General features: G+C 40.0%; 1 protein-coding gene across 4 annotated transcripts in view; it reads right to left on the bottom strand.

The window, feature by feature from the left end:
* Window positions 1-17,640, bottom strand: part of RBL2 (RB transcriptional corepressor like 2) — a 46,647-nt gene extending 29,007 nt beyond the window's left edge. For all 4 annotated transcript variants that reach the window (XM_068992655.1, XM_068992656.1, XM_068992657.1 and 1 more), the window contains exons 1-5: window positions 17,401-17,640; window positions 13,323-13,453; window positions 8,930-9,130; window positions 4,569-4,633; window positions 1,005-1,133 (exon numbers count right to left, since the gene is read on the bottom strand). In XM_068992655.1, the coding sequence (XP_068848756.1) occupies window positions 1,005-1,133; window positions 4,569-4,633; window positions 8,930-9,130; window positions 13,323-13,453; window positions 17,401-17,640 (766 nt within the window). The remainder of the gene's footprint in view (window positions 1-1,004; window positions 1,134-4,568; window positions 4,634-8,929; window positions 9,131-13,322; window positions 13,454-17,400) is intronic.
* Between the last annotated feature and the right edge of the window lie 1,053 nt (window positions 17,641-18,693).

Genomic DNA, 18,693 nt, shown 5'->3' with positions numbered 1-18,693 from the left:
ATAATAAATAAAAGAAGAGGGGAAAAATGAAGGGAAGCAGCAATATAGAAACACAAAAGGGAGTTAGGAAGAAAATGAATGAAAGAACAGAATACAGAGAACACTAGACTTACCAAACCACAAGCAACTGAATTAACTCCACTAACTTTAAAAATCTACCTTGTGAGTCAGACAAGGTGAAATTCTAATCATAACCACTTCAAAACTGACAATCACTCAGAATCCTGCTGCTGCTGCTGCTAAGTCGCTTCAGTCGTGTCCAACTCTGTGCGACCCCATAGACAGCAGCCCACCAGGCTCCTCCGTCCCTGGGATTCTCCAGGCAAGAACACTGGAGTGGGTTGCCATTTCCTTCTCCAACTCAGAATCCTACCAAGGTATTATTCAAGCAGCAAGAGCATTACATACTAGTTCAATAAGTACCTTTTAAATATTTGCTTTATAAATCATAATTTGGCCTCTTACTGTATATCATTCATAGAAATTCTACACCTTAAAGCCTGCTAAATGCATTACCAAAATAATGATCCTTTCCACACACCTTTCAGAGTTGAAAATGCATTTTAATATTTTAGAACCATAGGTATTCCTCTTTTGTAGAAAATACTTGAATGAATAAATCTTTCAACAAATCTTCTTTGACCTCCTCCTGTGTGTCAGGCATAAAACTTGCCATCGCACAAAACCACTGTCAGCTCAAATGTCATCATTGCTACTCCAGATTTCTAAATTCCTTCTTCTCATTGAGTATATATTTCAGAAACTACTAAAGTTGTCATCTAACACTTTTAAAACGTTGTGATATTTGTGATTTCTCTTTCTAGAAATATTTTTACAGAGAGCTCAACTCCTAGTTCTAAGTACTCTGGGATAACTATGGTGATGAAGCGTGGGAAAGCATTTATGTTCTCTGATGCTAGGAAACCTGTACTATGTATACAACCCCTAAGAGTAAACATAGTGTAGACATGTGAGTCATCTGAGTCCCTGATTTACAAACTTACCTTTAAAATTAGGGTTCACAAGTTCTTTACGATTGGAACATTGAAGGGCATTTCCATAAACTAAGTCCAAAGCACACAGCAGAAGATGATAAGAATTAACCAAATCATCACTAATCATGGGAAAATTACCTATAGGATTATAAAGAATTAGAGAGTCAAATTTGCATCAACTTTACAATATTATAAAAATAATCTCTTCCTTTAATTAAAATGACACTATACAACAACATGCAAGGCTGACTCAAGAGCTACAGAAAGTGTTTTGGCAAATTTACATTTTGAAATATTACTAATTGTTTAATAAATTTCTAAGAGTTTAAGAAAAACCAAAACTTCCCTAAAAATGTCATTCACTTAACAGTTGTTAAATAAGCATTTATTAAATGCCTGTCCAAACTTACTTTCACTGGTTTTTCTTTTGAAAACCCTGAATACAACTTCATAAATTATCTCAAGCTGTAAGAAACTGTTGTATATGAAAATACTTTTCTGTCAAGAAAATTGGTATAAATATTTATTTGGGAAAAGCTCAAAAATTATTAATATAATTATTTTTTAGCATATATGTACTTTAAAAAGCCCAGAAACTATAATCAGACTCCTAACAGTAATAGTTCAATGCTTTTTGATGTAGTAATACAAGCTCATACAAACTAATGCAACAGGATCACAATAAAAGATATTTCAGTTCTAGAGCAAATATCCTGGGAATAACTGTTGATGCTTGGTAACAGAGAAAAAACTAAACCAAAACCTAAACCCATAGAAACATATAACTTTTGTAGTTCTAGTTTATCTCTAACATTGAAAACAGGTTTTTACAGCAGTTAAAAGAGTTATTCTTAGAAATTAAAACATAGTTCTAGATATTTTGTATCTTTAAGCATATCCCTCCTTCCATTAAACGCTGCTTATATATGCTTCATAGTGACTTTACATTCTCATAGTAACAGATGAATTCAATCTAAATAGCTAACATACATCTGAAGAATTATTTCTAAACTTCGACGTTTTCACACTAAATACAAACACACACTCATACTACTTTGTTTCAGGCTTTTTTCCTTCTTTCCTCTAAACAAAGTTACCACTTACCTCAGCATATCAGGATAAGCAATTCATTTTTTTTAATAGGTGAAACATTTCAACAAATCAATTTAAATGAATTAAAGAGAAAAAAATATTTTTCTGTTGCCAAAAACACAAATGATAATTAATAGGTTAAATTCTGCATTGATATAACCAAACTAACTTGCTTGGTTTGACTATAAAGATGCTTAATATTAAAATATACTCAATTCCTCAAATGTAAAACAGGAAGTGGTACCTACCAGTTTCAAATTAAAAAGCCCATCACACTGACAAGCCTAAACTTGTCGCTGGTGTGTACTTGCCACAGAAGGAAAAAACCTGCAGCAGTAACTTCTTACAAGAAACTTAAATGCCCCTAAAGATCAGAATCTAAATTCCAGGACTCTCCTAACATGACAGAGTCTATCTTTCCAATCCTGACTTTGGAAATAAACCCCACTTTGTGAAATATTTTATCTTTCAGTCAACAAAGATAATCTGACTAAAGACTTGGAATATCATGTAAAACAGGAAGTGGTGCCTAACGGTCTTCAGGCCACAAAGCCCTTCATGACAACAAGCCCAAACTTGTCACTGGTATGTACTTGCCTTTAAAGTCAACAAAGATAACAGGCAAATGTTGGCTTATTTATCAGGAATGAGATCATCTGGGATGCCCACTGTTGCACACAAAGTCATGAAAAAGATGCCCATAAAAGAATACACCTCCCCCCCCAAATAATGAAATCAAGAACTGAAGAAAACCAACTACTCTACTCCTCTGGAAAAGACTGTAGTGAAGCATAAATGATCACAGCACTGGACTGTGAGTAGACAAAGGCTCTTCAGACCAAATAATTACAGACAGAATTAATAACAGTAAGATAAAATTAAAAACTCAGATAACTGTAGAGACAAAAATATGCCACCCCAGTTGGTCAACTGAGACCAAAACCTACTTGAGGGCAATCCACTTCTTTTATATATATATACTGGTATATAGAAGTAATTTATATACCAGTACTAAATACTTACCTCCATAAAACAGATAAAAATCCTCTAAGTCAGATATACCTGCCCATAACCTACTGCCCAGATTAATATCATATATAACACCAGCCACAGTAAGCCAAGGGGCAGCGAATGTTCAAACCATCATGAAACAGTTTATGTGCTATTAAGATGTTCTGCATTTCATGCCACTGATCACACCACCTTCATCCGCACTAAAGAAACATGCAGTGTGATGGAAAGTGAAAATCACCAAGAGCTTACTTCTGACAAAGAAAAATTTTTCTTTTCAATCAAGCATGCAGCTTGGGGAAGGGGGGATAAGTTGTAACCTATAACAATCAGACCAATCACAGTGACCCCAACAGAGTGACACATCCCTGCTGGAGGGCCCACACCCCCAGCATGAAACCAAGAGCTACAAGATGTGGATTCACATCCTAGCTTTTCTTCCAGCAGCTGGTCCCTGGGCCTCAGTGACCTACTCTTTAACATTAATACATTGGGCAAGTTGACCTAATAGTGAGAATCTCTCCTACTGAAGAAACCTTTCAGCTCTATAATTCTTTGATTTTAACTTTGCATTTTATTAGGCTATCTTAATGGCAAAGGCATTCTACACAGTCTACAGAAAAAGCTAAGGAACCGTACTTTCTTTTCTTCCTTAAATTACTAAGAAGCATTTTTACATAGAAACACAGAGAGGACAATGATAGTCATAAAAATGTATTTCACTGAACGCAGACCTTGGGCAGATTAAGTGAGAATAGAGGGTAGTGAAAATAAGTTGTATCTAAAGGCATTTGATCAAGCATGTTTATCTGAACAAGGCATAAAAAGTAATCTAAATTACTTTGAGAATGATTAGTCCCACTCCATTATGTAAGGCATGTCTTGTGCAAAACACAAGTCCAAGCCAAAAGCACAGACACACTAACGTGTTTTCAGCCCATAATTTAGAGATAATATGCTTTGGAGAAGGTGTTGTGTGAGAACAAAACTAAAGGATATTCCATTTAATGCACCATATTTGGTACACTGCAAAGAAATCCAATGCTGCAGAGCAACTAGGCCGGTATACCGCAACTACTGAAGCCGGAGCGCCCTAGAGCCTGTGCTCCGCAAGAGAAACCACTGTGGTGAGAAGCCTGCGCACCACAACGAGAGAGCAGTCCCTGCTCGCCACAGCTGGAGAAAGCTCGTGCACAGCCACAGAGATCCCGCACAGCCAAAAATAAATAAATCAATAATTTTTTTAAAAAACAGAGGGAGGAAGGGAGAAAATATCAGAGGAAAGAAAAGAAAGAAAAGAAATTCAAAAGCTTTATAAAATGGCAATACTTAAAAAAAAGAAGGTGGGATTCAAATCCTCGAGAAATTTTTCAGTGAGCATCTTTTCCTGATACACATTTTAGGTTGACAGTAGTAGTACCTGAACTTTTAGGTAAGCTAATATTAAAATAAATATTACTCTTTCCTTACCTTTTGCATATATAAAAAGCACCCAACAAAAATGGAAAACTTCAGACACGGTACAGGGCTGTCGCCTTGAGGGGGAGAAAAAAGTCATGAGATAACAGAAGAATCAGAAAAAGACATGACACATGACTGTAAACTAGGTGAGAAACAAAACCCACATTTGGAGGGAGTGACAGCAGATTCATTTCTCACGGAAAACGTGCAAGAAGTTCTGCTCCAATCGAACACAGGTAAGGAAATAGCTGGGAGCAAGGGAAAGCTCGCTCAGAAGAAAAATTCTGAAGAACTGTAGAAGCTTTTCCAGGTCAACATAGCTAAGGCAGAAAATAAAACGAGTTCTATTTTTTAACGAGTTTGTTAAAGCAGGGCAATGTTTAATCCTTACCATCAACTGGTGAATAAAGCCCTATAATATGATAACCAAGGAGAAGGATCTTGTAGCGAATGAGGAGACTGAGACACATGGAGAGCAAGTGTACAGAGTTAACAATAGTGTGGGAACTAAACCCTGTCTTCAGCTTCTTCTCCTCAAAGCACCTTGTTAGAATAAGGGTACAAACAAAATAAGAATGAAATGAACAAAATCACAGTAGCTCTTTAGATGACATCAGCAAGGCTAATGTTGCTTTAAGACCCATGTATACGGTCAGATTTGCTTCCCAGGTGGTGCTAGTGGTAAAGAATCTGACAGCAAATGCAGGAGATATTAGAGCTGTGAGTTTGATCCCTGGGTAAGGAAGATCCCCTAGAGAAGGGAATGGCAGCCCACCCCAGTATTCTTGCCTGGAGAATCCCATGGGCAGAGGAGCCTGGCGGGCTACATAGTGTCAGACACGACTGCAGCAGCTTGGCACACACTCATGCAGTCAGACAGTCCACCAATTTTTTTTCCTCTATCACAGCTGGTGAACTGTAAACCCTCACTCTCTAAAGACATTCCAGATTATATTAAGTCACAAAAAGACTTTTCTGGGGGAGCATGCTGCATGACATGCAGGATCTTACCCCAATCAGGGATCAAACCTGTGCCCCCTGCAGTGGAAGCACAGTCTTAACCCCTGGACCACCAGGGAAGGCCCACGAGAGGACTTTTCAGTGGAAATTCTGGGCTTCCTATAATTCCTTATATTTCTATCATTAAGAGTACCTGTTATAGGTACTGTTGTAGGAAAGGAGAGGGAGAAAAAAATAAGAGTACCTGTTGTATTTGCTAAGTCATCTGCTAAAGGGAGTTTTAGACCTGTTTTAAACTGGCTTTTCTACCAAAACCTCTGCCAATGTTTAGATCAGATATGTGTTGGCTCCATATCCCAATACCCTTATTCTTACAAGGTGTTTTGAGGAGAAGAAGCTGAAGACTGGAGTTTAGTTCCCACAGTCATTAACTCAGTACCCTTGCTCTCCATGTGTCTTAGTTTCCTAATCCGCTAAAAGATACTTCTCCTTGGGTAGCATACTGTAGGGCTTCATTCACCAGCTGATGGCAAGGGTTATACGCCATGGCCCCGCTTTAAAAAGCAGCCTTCCAACCACAGACATGACAAACTATGTAGTTTTGATGCTTACCAAGATAAAAGTCAAACTTTTAGGCTTAACCCTCAGGCCATTCTAACTTTCAGCTATAAGTCCTAGGGATGTAATGTACAACATAAATATAATTAACACTGCTGTAGGTTCATATATGCAAGTTGTTAAGAGAATAAATCTTACAGGGTTCTGATCAGAAGGAATGTTTTTTTTCTATTTAATTTTGTATTGCTATGTGAGATGCAGAATGTTCACTAAACGTATTGTGGTCATCATTTCATAAGTCACCTCATTATATTGCACTCCTTAAATTTTATAGTGCTGTATGTCAATTATATCTCAATAACACTGGAAGGGAGAAAAAAAATTAAGCCACTCCCAAAACTGGCTCTGTAACTTGAAAACCCTGGAACAACCAACCAACTTAGCGAAACTTCCTCTTTGCTGCTGTGGTATTTTCATTCTTCATCCTCTGCATAGAAGAACATCTCTCCAAATTCACCAAAATGGGTACCAAATGATGGTTACCAAAATCCTACCCATCCTTTCGGGCATGTTTCTAGTTCTTCTATGGAACACTACCTAACTGGCTTATACAGAGTGGATTATTTTCGCCTCAGAAGTCCTACATTTCTATTATCTTTTGCATTTATACATGCCTCTCCCTTATAATACTTACTGTAAGTTCTCAAAAGACAGTAACTGTGGGTTTGGGTTTTGGCCTGTTTGTTTTTGTTTTTAATAATTGTGTCCTACATAATACCTAACAAAGTAGTTCATATGGTAAACTCTCAATAAATATTCAATGACAAATTTTCAAAGAACAGTTTATAAGAAGAACATGGGCTATCAGGCAGACTCTTTAAGTTTCAGTAAGAGCTCCACACTTACTGTGTGACACTGGCCAGATCACTTAGCCTTTGAAAGGCTTGGTTCCCCTACCTGTAACAACAGTATCAACCTCATGGAGCTGAAGCAGTGATTAACTCAAGTAATACATGCTTAATTGAAGTCTTAGCAGAGTCCCTACACCATAATAAATGCTCAGTAAATGGTATGAATTATTATTACTATGATTATGGTTAGAGTTTTCTTAATTAGAATTAAGTAATATATACACCTAATATAATATGTATGTGCTCAGTCACTCAGTTGTGGCCCACTCTTTGCAACCCCAAGGACTGTACCGCCAGGCTCCTCTGTCCATGGAATTTTCCGGCAAGAATACTGGAGTGGATTGCCATTTCCTTCTCCAATATAGTATATATAGAAATATAATATATATACATACATAATTAAGAAAATTCTATAATATATATTATAGAATTACATTGTCAACAAAGGTCCATCTAGTCAAGGCTATGGTTTTTCTAGTAGTCATGTGTGGATGTGAGAGTTGGACTATAAAGCTGAGTACCGAAGAACTGATGCTTTTGAACTGCGGTGTTAGAGGAGACTTTTGAGAGTCCCTTGGACTGCAAGGGGATCCAACCAGTCCATCTTAAAGGAAATCAGTCCTGGGTGTTCATTGAAAGGACTGATGTTGAAGCTGCAACTCCAATATTTTGGCCACCTGATGCGAAGAGCTGCTTCATTTGAAAAGACCCTGACTCTGGGAAAGGTTGAAGGAGGGAGGAGAAGGGGATGACAGGGGATGAGATGGTTGGATGGCATCACCAACTCAATGGACATTGAGTTTGGGTGAACTCCGGGAGTTGGTGATGGACAGGGAGGCCTGGCGTGCTGGGGTCACAAAGAGTTGGACACGACTGAGCGACTGAACTGAACTGATAATATATATGTGTAATAATATATATCAAAGCAAATACAATCTGAAACCATTTTCTGCAACACTTTAAGAAGATACTTTATATTTTTCTATAAATGATCATATCAGCTCATTCAGACTCAGAAAGAAGCTTCTATCCAAACTTTAGAATACTTCATTATAAACAGATAATTCCCCAAAACTGCAAGCAAACCAGACTGGCTGCTTCCATAGCAGTGGGGTCAACTATATAAAAATGTACATTGTTTTATTTTTTAAAGATGCTCACTTACTATAATCATCCATCAGAATTTGGGAACATTTTTATATATTGAAAGAGAAGCAAACTTTATTCATTCAATTATAATAACTCCCTTTCCCCTACTTTTCTTGTCAACATCTTTCTAGTTCTGTTTCCACTTCTACTTTATGAAACAACTTTCCTGAGAAAAGTAGAGAATTTGTATCCCATAACTGCTCTTTTCTGCCAGGAAAGATGGAAGATATTGAGCCAGAGTACGTTTTCAGACTTTGCAGACACAGTCAAAAGCGCAATTTCATGACAGTTTCAATTCAACTATTCTCCCCAAACCAAATTTCTCTACTTTTCACTGGTTGTAAACATCCAAATACAAGGAGAAGCCTTTTCAGGGGAATTTACTCAGTTGGACATAAAAGTCAAATAAAGAGTTTATATGTATTATAACATGTAGAAAATAATAGAAAAAGTCAATACAGTCAATATGAGAAAGTTGAGTAATCAAATTCTATACCCAAGGTGGCTAACTGGTGAGAGCACCGGCAGTCGCGCTGTTGCATTGTCGGTTGCGTAAAGGAAAAGGTTATATGAACAAAGATTCCACACATTTTGCAACATGAAAGAAGCTAAACTCTTCAGAGCTAACATGAAATGAAAAGCAAGAAATGATGATGAGAAAGAAGATTACTTATGAAATCACATTGGTTTCTTAGGACTAGCAAAAGAAACTGAGGGATGAAGACCAAGGCATCAAAACTGTAGCACTGACAGAAGAGTGTGTATCCCTGCTTAACAAATATAAAACCATACCGCTGTTTTCGTCCTCTTTGTAGACGCGGCTGCTCCTCTTGAGGATATTTAAAAATGTCCTGAAAGATGGGTTCATATTTCTTAAAAATTACAGCAGAAACAGTGAAGTTTCTTTCTAATCTCTCAGTACGTTCTCTGAAATGTGGAGGGAGATTGGCCATGTCTTCCCATTTCTTCATCTTGTTAAAAAATTCAATTAAGCTGATAGTAAAAATTAAAAGTGACATTTTTATAATTAATGCAAATATAGGAAAATAAAAGTACATCAACATCAACTCACTATTACTTTTAGACAGTGATATAAAATCACAACTCATGACTCTGACTAGCTTAGTCTCACAGGTTGGTTTATTTCTCTCATCTTCCAAATCTTTCCTAATCCAAAACTTTCCTAATCTCTTTTTCTGAGATTAAAGTTTTTTTTTAAATTATGAGGTACACATCCACACTATAAAATAAGTAAGTAACCAGAGAACAAAACCAACATTCATGTACCAACTGATTCAAAAGAGATTAATGTAGCACATAAATTTTGACATGTTTGCTTCAGATTCTATAGAAACAGCCAAAGTTCTCATTTGTACTCTTCCCCAATCCTATTTCTCACTCTTCTTCCCCAAAGATAACCATCATTCTACAGTCTGAGTCCTTCTCATCCAAGTTTTTATACTTACTATGTGGTTATATATGTACCCACTAACAGTATCTTTTGTATGTCTGATTTTAAAATTTTATATAAATAGTATACTGTAAGTAGCATTCTATAACTTACTTTTCCATTCAATAATGGCTTTTTATTTGTTTTTTTGGCCTTGTCCTGCAACATGTGGGATCCTAGTTCCGTATCAAACTCACACCCCCTGCAGTGAGAGTATGAAGTCTTAATCACTGAATCAGATAATTCCCCATTCAATATTGTTTATGAGATTAATGTTGATATGGATAGATTGAATTTTTTCAATGTAATTGCTAAAAATATTCCTCCATATGAACTACTAGGTTTTGCATTTATTCCCCAACCAACGGAAACTGAGCCTTCTAATTTTTCTCTGTAACAAAAAATGCTATAAGGAACACATTTGTATACATGTATACTGAAATTTCTTTAAGAATTATCCCCAAGAAATAGAATTGCTGAGTCAGAGAAAATGCATCTTCAACGTTACTGGCTGCTGCCAAATTTCCCACTAGAGTGACTGTGCCAATTTATACTCTAATGTACATTAGCAATAAAGAGTTACTATTTCCCTGCATAATGGTATTGTGCGTGCATGCTAAGTTGCTCCAGTCGACTGTGTTCGACTCTGTGCGACCCTGTGGACTATAGCCTGTCAGGCTCCTCTGTCCATGAGATTCTCCAGGCAAGAATACTGGAGTGGGTTGCCATGCCCTTCCCCAGGGGATCTTCCTGACCCAGGGATCAAACCCACGTCTCTTACCTCTCCTGCATTGGCAGGCAGGTACTTTACCCCTAGTGCCACGTGGGAAGCCCAAATAATGGTATTATGAGACTTTAAATTTCCCCAATCTGATTAGAATGAAATAATATCTAATTTTTACTTTGAGCTTCTTTGATTACTAGTGAGATTGAATTATTTGTTACATCTATTAGCTACTTGAGTTTAGGCTTTTGTGAAATCATATACTTTTCCCACTTTTTAGTAGCTATCTGTCAATTATTAAGTGTGTTCAGCTCAGTTCAGTTCAGTCGCTCAGTCGTGTCCGACTCTTTGCGACCCCATGAATCGCAGCACGCCAGGCCTCCCTGTCCATCACCAACTCCCGGAGTTCACTCAAACTCACATCCATTGAGTCGGTGATGCCATCCAGCCATCTCATCCTCTGTCGTCCCCTTCTCCTCCTGTCCCCAATCCCTCCCAGCATCAGAATCTTTTCCAGTGAGTCGACTCTTCGCATGAGGTGGCCAAAGTACTGGAGTTTCAGCTTTAGCATCATTCCTTCCAAAGAAATCCCAGGGATGATCTCCTTCAGAATGGACTGGTTGGATCTCCTTGCAGTCCAAGGGACTCTCAAGAGTCTTCTCCAACACCACAGTTCAAAAGCATCAATTCTTCGGCGCTCAGCTTTCTTCACAGTCCAATTCTCACATCCATACATGACCAGTGGAAAAACCATAGCCTTGACTAGATGGACCTTAGTTGGCAAAGTAATGTCTCTGCTTTTCAATATGCTATCTAGGTTGGTCATAACTTTCCTTCCAAGGAGTAAGCGTCTTTTAATTTCATAGCTGCAATCACCATCTACTGTGATTTTGGAGCCCCAAAAAACAGACTGCCACTGTTTCCACTGTTTCCCCATCTATTTGCCATGAAGTGCTGTGACCAGATGCCATGATCTTTGTTTTCTGAATGTTGAGCTTTAAGTTAACTTTTTCACTCTCCACTTTCACTTTCATCAAGAGGCTTTTTTGTTAGTGGTTCTTTATTTAATTCTGGATATTGACCGTTGTTACATTACATTGTAAATATCTTCTCCCAAACTGCTCTTTGCTTTTAATTCATTTAGTCCATTATGGCAGAAAAGTAAATAACCTGTACCCATACGTTAAGAAGTTAAAAACTGAGTTTTTGAAGTGGAAATAAAACTGAGAAATTACTTGTGTTAAAGGTTAGGGGAAACAGTGGAAACAGTGTCAGACTTTATTTTGGGGGGCTCTAAAATCACTGCAGATGGTGACTGCAGCCATGAAATTTAAAGACGCTTACTCCTTGGAAGGAAAGTTATGACCAATCTAGACAGCATATTGAAAAGCAGAAACATTACTTTGCTGAATAAGGTCCGTCTAGTCAAGGCTATGGTTTTTCCACTGGTCATGTATGGATGTGAGAATTGGACTGTGAAGAAAGCTGAGCGCCGAAGAATTGATGCTTTTGAACTGTAGTGTTGGAGAAGACTCTTGAGAGTCCCTTGGACTGCAAGGAGATCCAACCAGTCCATTCTGAAGGAGATCAGCCCTGGGATTTCTTTGGAAGGAATGATGCTAAAGCTGAAACTCCAGTACCTTGGCCACCTCATGCGAAGAGTTGACTCAATGGAAAAGACTCTGATGCTGGGAGGGATTGGGGACAGGAGGAGAAGGGGACGACAGAGGATGAGATGGCTGGATGGCATCCCTGACTCGATGGATGTGAGTTTGAGTGAACTACGGGAGTTGGTGATGGACAGGGAGGCCTGGCGTGCTGCAATTCATGGGTCACAAAGAGTCAGACACGACTCAGTGACTGAACTGAACTGAGTCTGCTGCTTCTAAGTCGCTTCAGTCGTGTCCGACTCTGTGCGATCCCATAGACAGCAGCCCACCAGGCTCCCCCATCCCTGGGATTCTCCAGGCAAGAACACTGGAGTGGGTTGCCATTTCCTTCTCCAATGCATGAAAGTGAAAAGTAAAATTGAAGTCGCTCAGTCGTGTCCTACTCTTAGCGACCTCATGGACTGCAGCCTACCAGGCTCCTCCGTCCATGGGATTTTCCAGGCAAGAGTACTGGAGTGGGGTGCCATTGTCTAGTAAAGTATATATTCATTATTCCATAATTTGACCTTTACTTCTAAAGTTCCTTGTCTGTCATTTAACTAGATTACTCTGTCTCCACTTTGTTTCTTTGCAATGATTATACTTCACACCTACAGCCGAGGTATTCAGTTCTTTATCAATTGCCTCTTGTTCTTAGGCCTAAATATAACTCTGGGTGAAATTCAGGATTAATAAATAGACTACAGCTAAAAGATTACGTTTCTTGTTAATTATTTTAAAGTAAGTGATTTTTTTAAACCACTAGGTCCATTAAGTTTTGACAGTGGTATTTCCTCCAAAATGCCAAACATCCTTTTCCCACCAGCCTTTAATAAGCCATGAGAAAATTAACCCAGAGTGCTCAAATAATGAAACATAATCAATTCAATTACACAACAGATAGAAAAAGCAATGTCTTCCTCCTCCTTAAAATATTCTTTGGCCTTCTCTTTAACAGATTTTGTACTAGTGTTCCTTATCCTCCATACAGGAAACTGAGTCTTTACACATTACTTATAGAAGATACCAGTCCTGTGCGTGTAGTTGCAGGTTTAATACCATAAAATATTCACCTTTTCAATTTAGAGTATCTTCACTTAGAATTCTCCCAATAATTACAATAAATCATAACCTTTAATAGTAAACTCCTCATTTAAGTGTTAAATACATTAAAATTTAAATATTTTTCTCCAAAGAAATAAAATATAACGGGTACTAACTTAGATGTGGCAAAGGAAAACCATGACCTAACTTCTAAATTTAGCATTCCACAGGCACAAAAGCTCAGAAAGTGAAAAAGAGAATTTCTACTGTCACTATGTTTTTATATTAGCCGCACTTTAACAACTCTAACATAGTTACCTCTGCTCTGAACATCTCAGGATTCGAGTTAAAGATACATAGTTTCCTTCAACTGTCCCTTTGCTTACAGTTGGCACAGATTTTCTGCAAGCCACATATAAGGCACATGCTAACCAATGAAGATCATTTCCCTGTTAAAAAAAAAGAAAGAAAATTCAGTTTGAGCTAATGAACTATACATATTTCAGTTGAAAAATGATTGTGGGAAACTGCATTTTCAATGATGTTCCTGTCCCAAATGCCTTTGTGACACATTCTTCCAAGGAGAAGTATGAGTTTGCTCTTTCACTTTGAGCTGGCTCTACCAACAGCACAGATGAGAGTGATGCAACTTTCAAGATCATGAAAGGCAACAGGGGTTCCACGGGGTTCTCTCTCTCAGAACATACACCTTAAAGTCCCAACAAGGGCAGAAATACAAGAAATCAAAAGATAAAAGTCTATAACCAGTATTATATATTAAATAGCAAATGAATTTTATTTTCCACTATACACTTCCATGAGACTGATACCCCACATGATCTGACAGCATGGCTGACTACTAGTTCCACAAGGGCAGGGATTTTGATATTTTGTGCACTGTTCTATGCCCAGCACCTGGATAAGAGTGTCTGGCAAAGAACAGGTGATCAACAAGTATTTGGAAAATAAATAAATACTGATTAACTTATTGGGTAAACTAAGAATCTGAGATCAAAGTCTTTTTTAAAAAATTGAGCAATCATACACATTTTTAAAAATAACCAACCATGCAAAGGTGGGCTCGATAAAGGACAGAAATGGTATGGACCTAACAGAAGCAGAAGATATTAAGAAGAGGTGGCAAGAATACACAGAAGAACTGTACAAAAAAGATCTTCATGACCCAGATAATCACGATTGTGTGATCACTCACCTGAAGCCAGACATCCTGGAATGTGAAGTCAAGTGGGCCTTAGAAAGCATCACTACGAATAAAGCTAGTGGAGGTGATGGAATTCCAGTTGAGCTATTTAAGATCCTAAAAGATGATGCTGTGAAAGTGCTGCATTAAATATGCCAGCAAATTTGGAAAACTCAGCAGTGGCCACAGGACTGGAAAAGTTCAGTTTTCATTCCAATCCCAAAGAAAGGCAATGCAAAAGAATGCTCAAACTACCACACAATTGCACTCATCTCACACACTAGTAAAGCAATGCTCAAAATTCTCCAAGCCAGGTTTCAGCAATATGTGAACCATGAACTGCCAGATATTCAGGCTGGTTTTAGAAAAGGCAGAGCAACCAGAGATCTAATTGCCAACATCTGCTGGATCATGGAAAAAGCAAGAGAGTGCCAGAAAAACATCTATTTCTGCCTTATTGACTATGCCAAAGCCTTTGACTGTGTGGATCACAATAAACTGTGGCAAATTCTGAAAGACATGGGAATACCAGACCACCTGACCTGCTTCTTGAGAAACCTATATGCCGGTCAGGAAGCAACAGTTAGAACTGGACATGGAACAACAGACTGGTTCCAAATAGGAAAAGGAGTATGTCAAGGCTGTATATTGTCACCCTGCTTATTTAACTTATATGCAGAGTACATCATGAGAAACGCTGGCCTGGAAGAAACACAAGCTGGAATCAAGATTGCTGGGAGAAATATCAATAACCTGAGATATGCAGGTGACACCACCCTTATGGCAGAAAGTGAAGAGGAACTAAAAAGCCTCTTGATGAAAGTGAAAGTGGAGAGTGAAAAAGTTAACTTAAAGCTCAACATTCAGAAAACGAAGATCATGGCATCTGGTCCCATCACTTCATGGGAGATAGATGGGGAAACAGTAGAAACAGTGTCAGACTTTATTTTTTGGGCTCCAAAATCACAGCAGATGGTGACTGCAGCCATGAAGTTAAAAGATGCTTACTCCTTGGAGGGAAAGTTATGACCAACCTAGACAGCATATTCAAAAGCAGAGACATTACTTTGCCAACAAAGGTCCGTCTAGTCAAGGCTATGGTTTTTCCACTGGTCATGTATGGATGTGAGAACTGGACTGTGAAGAAAGCTGAGCGCCGAAGAATTGATGCTTTTGAACTGTGGTGCTGGAGAAGACTCTTGAGAGTCCCTTGGACTGCAAGGAGATCCAACCAGTCCATTCTGAAGGAGATCAGTCCTGGGTGTTCTTTGGAAGGAATGATGCTAAAGCTGAAACTCCAGTACTTTGGCCACCTCATGCAAAGAGTTGACTCATTGAGAAAAGACTCTGATGCTGGGAGGGATTGGGGGCAGGAGGGGAAGGGGACAACAGAGGATGAGATGGCTGGATGGCATCACTGACTCGATGGATGTGAGTCTGAGTGAACTCTGGAAGTTGGTGATGCACAGGGAGGCCTGGTGTGCTGCGATTCATGGGGTCGCAGAGTCGGACATGACTGAGCTACTGAAATGAACTGAACCATCTATTATTTGTAACTTGTTTATATAACCCCGGGCTTCATATGACTTAACCACTGTGAGTTAAACGTAAAAAGTGTAAAATTATGCTTTTTCTATTTAATTTACAAGGTTACCCTGAAGGTAAAATAAGAGCTTATTTGGAGGCACTTATGCCCATCACCAAAAATAGTCCTTCTCTTTTGTCACAGGAACCACTAGGAAATAAACAATAACATGAGTGAACTCCGGAGTTGGTGATGGACAGGGAGGCCTGGCATGCTGCGATCCATGGGGTCGCAAAGAGTCGGACAGACTGAGCGACTGAACTGAACTGAACTGACCTGACCTGACCTATTCAGTCATTTCACCTAAGCATGTGAAAGAGCTTTGTAAATTCTAAAGCACTATCCATGAATGCTTTATGCTCCAGAAATTCCACATTACCTTACTTAACCTTCAGAACAGCTGTGTAAAGTAGGTACACATATCTCAAGTTGACATATCACAAAACTGAGTTTGGAGTGGTTAAGTAAATTGCCCGAAGTCACCAAGGCCTGTCAGGTTCTAAAGCCAGTACATTTCTAGCTACCCTCCCCCACTCTAGATGTAACTAAATTAAAATTATATTAATGCAAGAATAAAAAATAATAAGAATAAACTTAGTGAGTGCCACACAGGCAAAAACACCGTATTACAGTTAAAACACCTGTTAGCCTTCCCATTCTGAGCCTATTTGCCCTACTCTTTCCACAAACTATTAAACAACTTAAGAAAATCATATGGCTCGCAGTTTAAATATCACTCCCATGGGGCAGTTAGACAGCAGATAAACAATACACACTTCCGTGTCACTTCCCATTGGCCCGTAAAGGGGAGGTGCCTACAGAGTTGAACCTCACTGGCTAGAATGGCCATTTTTCTTAATTGCAAGCCCCGTCCGAAGAAAGGGACAAAACATGTCTAGATGACAGCGACTCTTAAGAATCCTGCGCAGTGTCTGGGGTGACCAATAGGTCCTCAAGATCGCCGCAGTCCTGACTTCCTAGAGACAGATATGAGTCTATATCCAGGTAGGCAGAAAGCCCGTTTCATCCGCTCACGGGAAGATTCGTCTTTGTTTACAAATACACAAACACAGCCCGAAACGTAATGCATTTACTCAAATGGCAATGCCTGGACAAAGGCAATTAGGTACAGCTTGCAAAGAACTTGAGGAGAAGCCTGGAAACGCAGACGCTAAAATCGGGTTAATTTCAGTGCTAGCGCAGGCAGGCCCCCCCACCTCCATCCCTTTTGAGTACGGTCCTGACAACTGCACCTGTTCAGTCTGCCAACCAGATGGCTGTATTTTTGTAATCAGACCCCAGCACGACCTCAGCCTCGAGGTGCTAATTCAGGGCAAAGGCTGTTCCCCCTTCGGAACCGGAGAGGGAAGAGCACCGAGACAGAGTTCACTTTTAGGACCGCTAAGGGCTTTTCAAAAGCCAGGTTTCCAGGACGAAAGTGGGCAGAAAGGACTCCCTTCCCGCTCCAGGCTGGGGACCGGGAGAGCCGGGGCTGACCTGGGGAGCTCCCCCGCGGGGCGCCCGAGCCGGAGAGAGAAGGGCCCCCATCCCCCGCGGCGGGGCGGGACCGCTAGGCCCCGAAAACCGCTGGTCTCCTTTCCCCGGCGCACCTCCAGCGTGTAGCTCTCGCTCATGCTCCGGTAGCTCTCCCAGGCCTCGGCCCGCGCCGCCTCGTCCATGTTCAGGCGGCTGCACAGCTCGTCAAACCGCTGCTGGGTCTGAGGGGCCGGCGACCGGGCCGGCTGCGCGGCGTCCTCCGTCTCGCCATCGTCCTCCTCCTCCTCATCTGAGGCCGCCGCCGCCGGAGGGGGAGGCGGGGGCGGCGGCGACTGGTCGCCTCCCGACGGCATAGCGTACACCTGTGCGGCAGGTCCTCAGGTGAGCCGAGGGCCCGGGCCCGCAGCCATTCAAACCGCGAAGCGCCCGCCGGTCGGCCGCCCTCTCGGCGACTGCGCCGCCGCCAACGGCGCTGGGCCTCAAGCCGGCACCCGTAGTTCGGAGCACGGCCTGGTGGGAAATGTAGTCCAGGCCGGAGACCCACGGGGATCAAAAATCATATTAAAAAAAAGTCATCTCGCGTCCTCTCCCTCAGCCTGAGGTAAAACCGACTTCTCTGCATTTCAAGTACCTCTTCATCGGGAGACCCATTCAGCAGGATTGTACTGAAGAGAAAGTATCTAAGAAACGTTGACACGTGAAGGTTTAGTGTTCAAAGTGTCCTCAGAAATAATACTTAGCACCTGCGTGTCCTAATCTGAAAAACCAAGGTAATAGAAAGGGCCTGTCTGCCTAAATTCAAATTTTGGCATCACTCTTAGAAATTCTAGTTCTTTCCTATATTTATTTTTTGTCCGAGCTGCAGTGGTTGGTGATATCTTATTTCCCTGGGCAGGGATTCAACCATCGCCCCTTTCAATGGAAGCAGAGTCCTAACCAGTGGACCGCCAGGGAATTCTCCTTTTCTGTGTTTTAATTTTATGTGAGACTGTCAAATAATTAATTGATTTTTTTAAAGGAGTGATTAATTTTTCCCCCACAGGGTGAATTTACATTTACTCCTAAGTGACATATTTGTTCTGTTCTCAAAACTTCATTTTTCTTTGCTTTCTCTTTTCAAATCTATATGAGTCACTTTATTTCCAGTCCTCTTTGGTTTATAAAGGAGTATAGTATTAATAAGTAGGAGTATTATTTTGCAACAAAAGCCCATCTAGTCAAAGCTATTTGCAGTAGTCATGTATGGATTTGAGAGCTGGACCATAAAGAAAGCTGAGCGCCGAAGAATTGACGCTTTTGAACTGTGGTGTTGGAGAAGACTCTTGAGAGACTATTGGACTGCAAGGAGATCAAACCAGTCAATCCTAAAAAAAATCAACCCTGAATTTTCATTGGAAGGACTGATG

This window comes from Capricornis sumatraensis, chromosome 20 (genome assembly GCF_032405125.1).
Source record: "Capricornis sumatraensis isolate serow.1 chromosome 20, serow.2, whole genome shotgun sequence".
Lineage (NCBI taxonomy): Eukaryota > Metazoa > Chordata > Mammalia > Artiodactyla > Bovidae > Capricornis > Capricornis sumatraensis.
The sequence above is the reverse complement of the archived record's forward strand: the minus strand, read 5'-3'. Positions and strand labels throughout refer to the sequence as shown.